This window comes from Myxine glutinosa, chromosome 10 (genome assembly GCF_964187855.1).
Source record: "Myxine glutinosa chromosome 10, kmMyxGlut1.1, whole genome shotgun sequence".
NCBI classification, from domain to species: Eukaryota; Metazoa; Chordata; class Myxini; order Myxiniformes; family Myxinidae; genus Myxine; species Myxine glutinosa.
This window is the reverse complement of record NC_136270.1, coordinates 86,449,824-86,463,297: the sequence shown is the minus strand read 5'-3', so window position 1 is coordinate 86,463,297 and position 13,474 is coordinate 86,449,824. Positions and strand designations below refer to the sequence as shown.

The 13,474-nt window shown below is 50.1% G+C and overlaps 1 protein-coding gene across 1 annotated transcript in view; it reads right to left on the bottom strand.

The window, feature by feature from the left end:
• The window catches only part of LOC137434017 (integrin alpha-8), a 158,190-nt gene that overhangs the window by 61,140 nt on the left and 83,576 nt on the right, over window positions 1-13,474 (bottom strand). Inside the window, exons 13-14 of the mRNA XM_068126607.2 lie at window positions 8,641-8,829; window positions 8,487-8,532 (exon numbers count right to left, since the gene is read on the bottom strand). Of these exons, the coding sequence (XP_067982708.2) occupies window positions 8,487-8,532; window positions 8,641-8,829 (235 nt within the window). The remainder of the gene's footprint in view (window positions 1-8,486; window positions 8,533-8,640; window positions 8,830-13,474) is intronic.

The following is a 13,474-nucleotide window of genomic DNA, read 5'->3' as shown; positions in this document are numbered from 1 at the left end:
CATGCGTTGGGTTATATGCAAATGAGGCGGGATTTTTTTTTAACTTCGCTTCTTAGAACTTGCCATACTAAGTGGTGTAAAACATAATTTCAGTTTAAGGGACAGTTTTCATGCGTTTTTATTGCCCAGTCATGCATCGTGGTCTTCAAGTCAAGGTGCATGTGTATTGTTTAGACAAATTTTATCTTATACTTTGGGTTTTGGTTTTAAATGACTGTGTCTATGGGTTTGGATTTTTTTTTACCTTTTATCTGCAAGCGGTGAAGCCGCTTGTCCTTCCTTCCATCCGTCCAAAATTAAGAAGAAGAACCTTTCTAACCCACTGTTCTTACATTTTTGGACTTTCTGATTGTATCTTTTTTGACAAAACCTTGAGTCGGCTGTTTATGTGTCCACGCTGTTGCAATGTCCACTCTGTGGTTGTCACAGTTTTGGTGATTATTGATTTTCCCATCTACAAACTGTCCTTTCAAAGTTTGTATCTACCTACTATCAGTTACATACAGTATTACAAACAGTCCTACTTTACATTATACAAATTCAGGGTTTATACAAATTTGAAAGAATGTCATTCCAACCTTTTCCCAAAAGTTTTAAACTTTGTCTGGTATAATTTTCCAGCCTCACCTTGTATGATCCATTAAATACCTCTGGCACAGAGCTGATTCTGCTTGTTTCAAAGCGTGGCTGTGTGCGATTCCGTTTTTGAACATGGCTTTCTCTTTTTAAGTCTCAGAATAAACATACTTTAGACATGTATTTCTACATTGCAGGAGAATGGTGCATTCCTACTTGGCTCATAAGAAACAGAGAACAAATCACATTTTATATTTAAACAAGAGACATTGACGGGCTGTATCGTATTCTAATCTGAATCCCCATGGTTTGGGGTGTTGAGAATCCTGAGAATCAAATCCCCATTTGTTGTTCATTTTTTCATTGTCTACCGGTGTCTTTGTAATCCATGTACAACTAGCATTGAATCCCTCGCAGGTGTCTGATAATACCTTAGTCTTGCACGCTATTTATGTACAAGCATCGCCATGAGCCTTGGATCAATGTAAGAAAAACGAAATTAAAATCGGGATGATTTTGTCCAGAATCTACATCTCCAGTTGTTCCCAACTTCTAGTAGGGTCACCTGATGAATGTACCCCAGTCAAATGGCATATGCATTCCTCCACAAATGAGGCACCTGCATCCTGGTGCTGCACACACATTAAAGGGACACAATCGTGAAATGTTTTGAAGAAATATGTTTAAGAGGATGATATCCTTGACCCATTAGCAGAAAAATAAATAAATTTGGGAGAATAATAAGCTGGAAAATCGTGTTTTAAAATCGGACTATTTCCACTTCCATTATGCAAATGAGCTACTTCCGTCGATTTGAGTGACGTCACGGGTTCACAACTCAATGACGGACGCGTACCTCTGCGTTTCATCACAAGTTATTCCAGCGTTCAAGATGCTGATCTGCCAAGCTTTTAACTGTTCCAATCGTCGAGAAATTTGCTCAGAGAACTCAGAAGTTTTTTTGCATTCCGGACCAACAAAAAGATTGTCAAAAAGCAGCTGACCCACAAAAGCGGGAGTAGTTTGGGGACAGTTCAGCATTAAGCTAGCTTAATCCCATGGATCCGAGTTCTGTGGGCAAATTTCACGACGATTGGAACAGTTAAAAGCTTGGCACATCAGCATCTTGAACGCTAGAATAACTTGTGATGAAACGCAGACGTTCACGTCAATCTAGGAGTTGTGCACCAGTGACATCACGCAAATAGACGGAAGTAGCACATTTGCTTAACGGAAATGAAAATAGCCTGGTTTTAAAGCAGGATTATCTGGCTTATTATTCTCCCGATTTTTTAAAAATATTTTTGTGCTAATGGGTCAGGGATATCATCCTCTAAAACATATCTCTTCAATAAATGTCATGATTGTGTCCCTTTAATAAATGGGAAAGCTGATGACATCGCTAGCTGAAGCCATGGGTTCACCCATTAATATATTGTAACGGTTGTGAACCTGGTCAAGACTTTGTACACCTCCCGGGAGAATAAGGGCACATACACATCGGATTAGAATCAGTTATATAGTAGTATTCTGTTTGGCGCATTGAAGTTATATCATGTACATGGGGATAGATGTGCGTTGTGAGTGTGAGTTAGTATAAGTTTGTATTTCTTTCCCTTTCTCTAACTTTGCTATCTTCTACATCTTGCACTACAACTCACGCACAGATGTCCACATGCCTCTTTCCTTTAGCGGAGAAATCAGGGCAAAGCTAGCTTAATCCCTTCGAATCTGCAGGAGCGTGCTGGAGATGCGTGCAAATTCACCCGAATGGAAGCCATCCATCAAATCTGACAGATACGTCCAGGTTTCCATCCCCCCCACCCCTTCCCGGGAAAGGCAACCACCATGATAAAGCTCCACCAATCGGGCGCTGTTGTTGGGTCGGGAGGCAAAACACCACCAATCACCATCTCAGAAGATTTGGGTGCCTATGAAGAGGCCCTACGCCTATGAGGAGCCCCAGGGATCGCTAGTGCGGGGAAGAGGGAAGGAATAAAATAAGGAATGCACTGGAAATTCACAGAGAAAGTCGTTTTCCTTCAAAGCCTTTACAGTCCGTTCTTTCGTTCAGCATCCGTTCTTTCGTTTAGCATCCGTTCTTTTCTTTCGTTCAGCGACCGTTCTTTCGTTCAGCGACCGTTCTTTCATTCAGCATCCGTTCTTTCTTTCAGTTTCAGCATCTGTTCTTTCATTCAGCATCCGTTCTTTCGTTCAGCATCCGTTCTTTCGTTCAGTGACCGTTCTTTCGTTCAGCGAACGTTCTTTCATTCAGCATCAGTTCTTTCGTTCAGCGACCGTTCTTTCATTCAGCATCCATTCTTTTGTTCAGCATCCGCTCTTTCGTTCAGCATCCGTTCTTTCGTTCAGCATCCGTTCTTTCGTTCAGCATCCGTTCTTTCGTTCAGCATCCGTTCTTTCGTTCAGCATCCGTTCTTTCGTTCAGCATCCGTTCTTTCATTCAGCATCCGTTCTTTCGTTCAATCCCGCTTTGCCCTCACTTTTCTCTCCCTGCACTATTTTAGACACAGACATTAACATTTCTTCTTCTTCATTTTCCAAATTTCTTTCTTGACGATCTTCCCACCTTTCTCACTCTTTTCATTTCTTTCTCTCTGGACTGTGAATGGCTTTTACACTTGACACATATCTCAATCCCCTTCCTCCCCACCCCCACCTCAAGTGCTTTACATGAACCCCGGTTGCCAGCAAACTGCGAAAGTTACGGCCTCCCCTCACACCTCAGTACAAGATCCCGCAGCCACGCAGATCATTGCATTCGGCCAGAGTCCTAGAATGGAGTGGAGGAAGTTCAGAGTGAAGGAAGCTGACCAGGTGGAGGTGTATGGGAGGCGAGCTTGAACCGCTGAGACATGGGAATTGCAGCCTCAACCAGGGTCTTTAAGGTACATCGGGGCACAAACAAAATCCCACAGTGTCTCTTGTACACTTTTATTTATTGACCTGTGGCGGACACAAAAGCCCACTGGCGTGGTGACATCATTCCACGCACGAAGTGGGCGGTGGCCACGCCCGAGGGGTAGGCGTGGCCTCATGATATACACCGGGCGACCAGCCCGGAGGAGTTCAGTGTTACAGTGTAGTCTTACAATAAAGACATTTATATGTTACCGCTTGCCCGCTTCCTCCTTGCTCACAAGCAGCGCGCGTAACGCCGCGCTTTACTGGTGACCCCGACGTTGGATCTGCCGGAGCGATCCTTCCACACGCGACGCCATCGCCATGGCCGCCTTCGTCAAACTTCCGGAATTTTGGGAGGCTCAGGCCGAAGTCTGGTTCGTCCAGGCCGAAGCCCAATTTCAGCTTCGGCGCCTCACCAACGACGACCTGCGCTACTGCCATGTCGTCGCCTCCCTCGGGCCCGGCACGGCCGCTCGAGTTGTGTCCGTCCTTCGCCACCCACCGGACGGCCACAAGTACGAGGCACTCAAGCGGCTACTCCTAGCCACGTTCGGCCTCACGGACGACGCACGGGCCGATCGCCTCCTGGATCTCCCCGAGCTCGGTGAGACGCGCCCGTCGGTCCGAATGGACCATATGCTGTCACTGTTGGGCGACGAAGCCCCCGGTTCGCTATTCCGGGCGCTTTTCCGTCGCCAACTTCCAGCGCAGGTTCGCCTCGCGTTGGCCGGGACAGGGCTAACGGAACCCCGAGCATTGGCGGCCGAGGCGGACAAGTACTTCGCCGCTTCGGACACGCGGGCGAGCGTTGGCGTGGCCGTCACGGCCTTCGACGCTGATGTTCCACAGCATCATCTTCTACAGCACGCTGATGTTCCACAGCATCATCTTCTACAGCACGCTGATGTTCCACAGCATCATCTTCTACAGCACGCTGATGTTCCACAGCATCATCTTCTACAGCACGCTGTGGTTCAGCAGCATGCTGATACGCACCTCGTGAACGCCGCCACGCCCCGCCCACCGCCGCGGCGAAAACCGCCACCGCGGGGAAACCCGTCGACTCCACCGGCCTGGCGGAGCCAGCCGCGCTCCTCCAGCTCCACCACCTGGTGCTGGTTCCACGCCAAGTTCGGCCACGAAGCTCGGCGGTGTCATCCGACGTGCTCCTTCAACGGGTCGGGAAACGCCTGGGCCGGCGCTCAATTGTGGCGATGAGCGCCGGCCGTTCGAGCAGCCTGCTGTTCATAACGGACACCTTCTCCGGGCGCCGTTACCTGTGCGACACGGGAGCACAGGTGAGTGTCATTCCCGCCGGCACGTCAGACAAGCACGCCGCGGGTGGGGGCCCCGCGCTGCTTGCCGCGAACGGGACGCCCATCCGTACGTACGGAAAACGCTGCCTCTCTCTGCGGTTTGGAGGGCAGGTTTTCCGATGGACGTTCGTCACCGCCGACGTGCCCATGGCACTGCTTGGCGCGGACTTCCTGTGCGCTAATGGGCTCCTGGTCGACGTCAAGCGCAGACGGCTTGTCCAGGCCGAGACGTTCAGCTCGCTCGCATGTGCGTTGCCCAGCTCAACGAGCGGCTTGCCAAGCGGCTTGCCGAACGATTCGGTTCCGGCCACGTTGGTCTGTACGCTTCCGGCAGCGGACGCATTCACCCGCCTCCTCGCCGGCTTCCCGGCCCTCACGCGGCCCACCTTCTCGGCGGGGGCCGTCAAGCACGGGGTGGCCCATCACATCCCCACCGTCGGGCCACCGGTCTACGCCCGGGCACGCCGCCTCGAGCCGACGAAGCTGGCGGTGGCAAAAGCGGAGTTCGCTACCCTGGAGCGACTCGGCATCGTTCGGCGCTCAGAGAGCGCTTGGGCGTCGCCGCTGCACATCGTGCCGAAGCCTGGCGGGGGATGGCGACCGTGCGGGGACTATCGCCGTCTCAATGACGCCACGACTCCCGACCGCTACCCCGTCCCCCACATTCAGGACTTTTCCGCCCGTTTGGCGGGCAGGTCCTTCTTCTCGAAGGTGGACCTCATACGCGGCTACCATCAGGTCCCCGTCAGGCCGGAGGACGTCCCGAAGACGGCGGTCATCACGCCATTCGGACTCTTCGAGTTCCTGCGCATGCCCTTCGGTCTGAAGAATGCGGCTCAGGCATTCCAGCGACTGATGGACAGCGTCCTGCGCGACTTGGATTTTGTCTACGTCTACCTGGACGATATCCTCGTCGCCAGCGCTTCCCGCAAAGAGCACCTACGCCACCTCCGCACGCTCTTCGAACGCCTGGGCCAGCATGGCCTGATTGTGAACCCCGCAAAGTGCCGGTTCGGCGCCGCCACAATCGATTTTCTGGGGCACCGTGTCACCAGGCACGGAGCCGTCCCCCTGCCGGCCAAGGTGGAGGCGGTGAAGGGGTTTCCGCGCCCCCGCACGATCAGAGGGCTGCAGGAGTTCCTGGGCATGGTGAACTTTTACCATCGGTTCCTGCCCCGTATCGCCCAGCTCCTGCGCCCCCTGCACGAAGCTCTCCGAGGTAAGCCGGGCAAAGGCGACGTTACCTGGACCGAGCAGATGGACACGGCGTTCACGGGCGCGAAGCTCGCTTTGGCTAACGCCACCATGCTCGCGCACCCGGCGCCCGATGCACCGATCGCCCTCACCACCGATGCCTCGGACTACGCGGTGGGCGCGGTGCACGAGCAATGGGTGCGTGGAGCTTGGCAACCGCTGGCGTTCTTTAGCCGGCAGCTTCGCCCGCCCGAACGCCGTTACAGTACCTTCGACCGCGAGTTGCTCGGACTTCACTTGGCGGTCAGGCACTTCCGTCATCTGCTCGAGGGCCGGGCGTTCACTGCCTTCGTCGACCACAAGCCGCTGATCTTCGCGATGGGCAAGGTCACCGAGCCGTGGTCGGCCCGGCAGCAGCGTCACCTCTCGGCCGTGTCCGAGTACACGACGGACATCCAGCACGTCGCGGGGAAGGACAACCCGGTTGCGGATTGCCTTTCCCGGGCCGTCGCCCACGCAGTCCACCTCGGCATCGACTATGCCCGGATGGCAGCGGACCAGGCCGCTGACCCCGACGTCCAGGCCTTGCGGACCGCCGTCACGGGCCTCCGCGTCACCGAGGTGCCGTTCGACGGCGCGGGCGCGGCCCTCTTGTGCGACGTCTCCCTCGGGTGTCCTCGCCCCATTGTGCCCGCGGGCTGGCAGCGCCAGGTGTTTGACGCCATCCACGGCCTGTCCCACCCGGGCGCGAGGGCCTCCCAAAGGCTGATCGCCGACAAGTTCGTCTGGCATGGCCTCCGGAAGGCCGTCCGCGGCTGGGCCAGGACGTGCCTCGCGTGCCAGCGTGCCAAGGTGCACCGGCACACCCAGGCCCCGTTGGCCCCGTTCACGGTGCCGGAACGCCGGTTTGACCACGTCCACGTGGACCTGGTGGGACCTCTGCCCCCCTCGCGGGGTTTCACCTACGTCCTCACCATGGTGGACCGCACCACCCGGTGGCCGGAGGCCGTGCCCTTGGCGTCGACAACGGCGGCCGATGTCGCGCAGGCTTTCATCGCCACCTGGGTCGCCCGGTTCGGCGCCCCCTCAGACATCTCATCCGACCGCGGCCCCCAGTTCACCTCGGAGCTCTGGGGGGCGGTTGCGCAGGGGCTCGGCGTCCGGCTGCACCGAACCACGGCCTACCACCCCCAGGCTAACGGCCTGTGTGAGCGATTTCACCGCTCATTGAAGGCCGCGCTCCGGGCCACCCTCCGCGACGGCGGCTGGGTCGACAGGCTCCCCTGGGTCCTGCTGGGCCTCCGGACGGCGCCCAAGGAGGACCTGCGCGCATCCGCGGCGGAGTTGGTCTTCGGGCAACCGCTGCGGGTGCCGGGCGAGTTCCTCCCCGACTCCACGGCACCATGGTCCGCGGCACAGCAGCGCTCCGCTCTGCAAGAGACCGCCCAGAGGTTCGCCCCGGTGCCAACGGCATGCCACGGGCACCCACCGACGCACGTCGCCCCGGAGCTTCGCACGGCGGAGTATGTCTTCGTCCGCCACGATGCCCATCGGACACCACTGCGGCCCCCGTACGACGGGCCTTTCCGCGTGCTGGAGACCGGGGCGAAGCACTTCACCCTGGACATCGGCGGTACTCCTGACCGCGTTTCGGTAGACCGCCTCAAGCCGGCCCACCTCGATGTGGACCATCCACCGCCAGTGGCCCGACCCCCACGTCGGGGCCGCCCTCCTGCGGGCGGACCCCCGGCACCGCCCAGCCCCGCCGCCACGGCGCCCCCCGGTCCTGCACCCATCCCAGGGGCAGCCAGGGGCATCCCACCTGGTATCCCTGCACCCCGGACGCCGCCGATCGCCAGGGGGCGCTTCGGCCGGGTCATTCGTCTGCCCCGCAAACTGGCCCTCCAGGTGCGCGGGAATTCTGGGGGGGCGCGTGTGGCGGACACAAAAGCCCACTGGCGTGGTGACATCATTCCACGCACGAAGTGGGCGGTGGCCACGCCCGAGGGGTAGGCGTGGCCTCATGATATACACCGGGCGACCAGCCCGGAGGAGTTCAGTGTTACAGTGTAGTCTTACAATAAAGACATTTATATGTTACCGCTTGTCCGCTTCCTCCTTGCTCACAAGCAGCGCGCGTAACGCCGCGCTTTAGACCCCTCTTTCCAAACTCTATATGTTCTTCCTTCAGGTGTCTGGATCCATTTTAATGTATAGGTGTTAAGTCATTGCAATAGTGCATCTGAGGGTGGGAATTATCGCAATTATCGAAATATAACTAATTTCAACAATGAGCTGTAAAAATAAGTTATAATATGCTCATTTCTATTTTAACTCGTTTCTACAACTACTTATTCAACATATACTCTCATCACAAAGTGCATAAAGGTAACTTAAACCTTGCTGAAAATGAGTTTTGAACACAGCAAAGCAACGTGGTATACAATAAACATATGACATTCCTGGAAGTATGCTCACCTGTACAACACCGCCTTGTCCACTCCAAATGCCCCAACCAGCAAATCTGCCCAAAAAAGTACAATTTTGAAAGTTTTCAGTGGCATCACAAGGAACATAAAAATCCCAATTAATAATCAATCATGTTGTTGTCCTTAGATATCGGGTCACACACCAGGATAACCATTTGAGTCAAGATCAGTTCCTCCACGCAGAGCAAAACCAAAGCCCTGCAGTGGAGCTTGGTTTGCCCACTGGCCTCGGAGTGTCTGTGAGGGTTCGGTCTTGAGGCCCATCTCCCATCCATTGTAGATAAACACCAGGCCCATATTGTCTCCTCCAAATGGCATGCCGACAGCCACATCTGCATACATTTGAATATGCGTCCATAATTACCTACAGCAGTGAATTGAAAATGAAGAATCCTGATTCTAAGCCTCCAGAAGGCATTGGCCGAAGGTTAAGAACCAGTTGCAAATTGAGTTCTTGTTTTCCCCCCGAAGTCTAATGGGTTTCATAACTGGGAAAAACCCTAAAACATGAGCACAAGTTAAGTATATAAAAGAATATGTGATGCTTATTTTATCGGTTCCAGACTTTTGATTTTTCAAACAAATTGTCCATGCAAAAGTTCCCACTGGTTCTGAAAATGGGAAAAAAATGTCTCAGCTAATCATGTAGGCAGCAAAGCACCAACTAAGGCAAATTGTTTAGCCAGTAGGTATGTTGCATGTCAAAATGTCAAAATGTTTGAGGGAATAAGTGCAGCATTTATTGCAAATGTGTTCTCTCTGCAGGTATGAGAATAGCTGACTGCGGGTTTGTAAACAAAGAGCCTTGTGTTTGCCATGTCTCGGTATAAGATGAATGTTTAACGTCGGGATGAAAGAATTCGGCTCAACAAAGATCCAATGCAAGAGTAACAAATAAATAACTGATCATAATGATTTTATAAATTACTAGCAGGAGAACCCGGCGTTGCCGGCAGGGAGGGGGTGGGGGATGGGTGGGAGGCAGGAGAGGGAGGGGTGAGGAAGAGAGTGGGGGAGTGGGAGGGGGAGGGGAGGTAGAGGTGAGGGGAAATGTAGGGGAAAGATATACAGTCGTGGCCAAAAATATTGGCACCCTTACACTTTTTTCAAATAAAGCAACATTTCTTCCAGAAAATTGTTGAAATTCAAAAATATTTTGGTATCCACATATGTATTTCTTTGGTATGCAGTGGAACAAAACAAAAAAAGGTGAAAAAAACGACTAAATCTTAGCTTATTCCACACAGAAATCCAAAAATGGCCCGGGCAATATTATTGGCATCATTTAGAAGTTGTTAGACATAATTAGATTTCAAGCAGGTGATTGTCCTTTACTTTGGAATTGAACTCACATGTGGTGAGTTACAGGTGCCTGCAATATAAAAATCACTCATTCAACCAGTTTGAATAGAGAAAAGGAGTCATTCTGCTGTTTGGTGTCACTGTGTGTACTGAAATGAGCATGGAGAAAAGAAAGAAAACCAGAGAATTGTCTGAGGAGGTCAGACACAAGATTGTAGCCAAGTATGGACAATCTCAAGGCTACAAGTCCATCTCAAGAGACCTTGATGTTCATGTGTCCAACGTGTGTAATGTTATCAGGAAGTTTAGAGCCCATGGCACTGCAGCCAACTTCCCTGGACGTGGCCACAAGAGAAAACTTGATTGAAGATTGCAGCGAAGGATTGTTCGAATGGTGGAGAAAGCACCTCGATCAACTGCCAAACAGATTCAAGCTGACCTTCAGACACAAGGTACAACAGTTTCAACTCGCACCATCCGTCGCCAACTCAATGGAAGTGGGTTCTATGGTAGGAGACCCAGGCTGAGAGAGAAACATAAGAAAGCCCAACTGGAGTTTGCCAAAACACACCTGAACAAGCCAAAATCCGACTGGAAGAATGTCCTCTGGACAGGTGAGACCAAATTAGAACTTTTTGGTAAAGTACATCATCTCTATGTTTACAGAAAACAAAATGAATCCATCAAAGAAAAGAACACTTTCTCCTACAATCAAATATGAGGAGGTTCAGTGATATTTTGGGGTTGCTGTGCTGCCTCTGGCACTGGGTGCCTTGAATGTATGCATGGCATCATGAAATCAGGAGATTACCAAGGCATTTTGGAGCGCAATGTTGAACCCAGTCTCAGAAAGCTGGGTCTACGTCGAAGGTCATGGGTCTTGCCGCAGGACAATGACCACAAACACACTTCAAAAAGCACCCAGGAATGGTTCAAGACAAAACTCTGGACTGTTCTGAAGTGGCCAGCAATAAGTCCAGATCTAAATCCCATTGAACAACTGTGAGGATATCTGAAAACAGCAGTTGGAAGAAGGCACCCTTAAAATCTGGGAGAACTGGAGCAGTTTGCACAAGAAGAGTGGGCCAAACTGCCAGTAGAGAGGTGTAGGAAGGAGACCAAAAACTTTTGTCAATTTCAACATATTTTTCGAGAAAATTCGGAGTTATTTGGAAAAAGTGCAAGGATGCCAATATTTTTGGCCATGACTGTACTACATATACATCTTTGGGGGGGGGGGGAGGGGTGGCTTTGACAGGACCCTCCGTTTTGGGGGTGGGGGGAAGGGAAGAAGGAAAAATCTACCCGTGCAAAGAATGCTTAAACCTCAGAGTTGCCAAGGTGAAAAAGGAAATTGTAATACCCTCTGCCATCATCATCAGTTGGCGCAAGATGGTACACATTTACATCGAGAATTTACGCACCTCTCCCGGTCACCCTCACCCCTGAATGAGGCCGCAGCCACATCGCCTATGTTACCCCCCAGACAAAGTTGTATTTGTATTTGTACCCCAAGTAAAGTATACAAGTGTTTACAGCTGGAGTACCCGGCATTGCTCAAGCGAAAAAGATAGATTAACATATTTGAAATGAGGGTAAACATAATGGAAAAGCAATTACATCCAAATCAGAATCCATCAAAAAGGTCAAATCATAATTTTACCTTTTCGTTGAATATATGCTGGTGAATGTACCGTTCATCACGTTTCTGAGTTCAGTATGATGACGATCAGAAGAAGAAGAACCCTTACTACCAACTTCGACCACTTCCGGAATTGTTTTATTATTTGTGTTCGCATGTCTGGTAATTGTTTTGTATTTATTTATGTGAATATGTACTTGTATATAACTGTCATTAATCAAAAAGGATAAGGCACTACTGTATAGAGCGATTTTATTTTAATCCAAAAATACAAACTTTTTTTTTTTGGCCTAAAATACTCCCAGGCACTCACTGATGAACCTCTGAAAGTTTGACGAAGATACATTCAGCCATCTCTTAGAAAAATGGTGACACAGACAGACAGACCAACGTCTCTCTTATATCGTAGATTAGTGTACTTTTACGTGAAATGCAAGTCGATGGTGAATAAACTAAGTTAATATATGCGATCGAATTTAGGATCGCAGCATCACGAGCAACATATTCAGTGGGAATGCCAAATTCAACTCAAAACTAGAACAATGCGACTGTGTCGCCAATATGCCTCCGCATCATCCCACAACGGGTAGATCCCATCACTCTGCATATGCATGGGTACGGGATCACGTTTGTGAAGTTTCGTGTTGATTGGATAAGGGTCCTTTTTCGATCCAAGATGGCTGCCAAACCACGTTACCTATGACATCATCATTTTCAAACTATATGCAACAGTGCTGTTAGATGATATTTGTAAAATTTCACATCAATAGGATGAGCGATTTTAGAGATATAATTATTTCATATTTTCCTTCAATCCAAAATGGCTGCCAAACCATGTGACCTATGATGTCATAAATTTAATATTTCAATACAAATGGGTCGTAGATCATGTGCATGCAATTTCAGATTTTTAGGATAAGGAATTCCATTAAAACATTTTTGCCTGGTATACCACTTCACCTATGATGTCATCATTATCATGCTTTTGTTCCCCATTAGGAGTACTTGACAATGTGGCAAGTTTCAAATTTTTCCATTCAGCGGTTTCCGAGAATTTTTTTTAATTATTTGCTTTAATCCAATATGGCTGCCATATCACGTGACCTATGACGTCACAATTATCATAAAAATATTCTGCGTGGGTGTCGCTCCTACCCTGAAAGTTTCGTCTCAATCGGACACATGGTTGCTGAGAAAAACGAAGTTCAGCCCGGACGGACAGATGGACGTACCTACATATGGATGGACGGACGGACAACCTGAAAACATGTGTGCAACCCGACTTTGTGTACTGCAATCACAGGAAATTCTTCCAGACAACCAGACTTTGTCGGCGGAGGCATAAAAATAAAAGTTTTGGCTTTGTGAGATGTTAAGAACTACCGCAAAAGAGTGGCTGATGTGGATAAATAAATAAATAACTGCACAGAGAAATTAAGCTAATCAAGTGTTCTGTGCTTTAGCTCAGAAATACTATAAACTGGCATCACTCTACCCAAGATGAAAAAGTTTGAATGCCTTTGATGTGGTCTGCCATGTATTTTCATGAACCGACTCGAGGGTTTGTCTGGATTCCTTAACAAATTGGGCTGTTAAGGATAATAAAATAATGAAAACACTCATTTGTTGTCATAATACACGGTAATAATAGTTTGTTGTGCTGCTTAAAGATTTTTGAAGCCATGCAATAAAATAGTTTGAAAAACACGACACATAGTAATACAGGTCGATTCCAACTCCCTAACTCCATAATAGGGCGGCCCCCGTTAAGACCACGTGATCATAATGTTCTACAAAAGGACGATGCTACGACAAGGCTCTGACCTTTCCATTAGCAGTAATTATTTTGGCGCTTCATTTATAACAAACAGGGGATAGAATGGCCACAGGGAAATTGAGTGTTTCTTAATCCCACAGTGGGAAACCCTCCACACCCACAAAAGCCCGGAGAGAATGCTCGAATAGATTCTGAGCGTGCAGAACGTTGGAACAAAGGTAACGTCCGGTGATGGACATTCCTGCAGGTAAGGGAA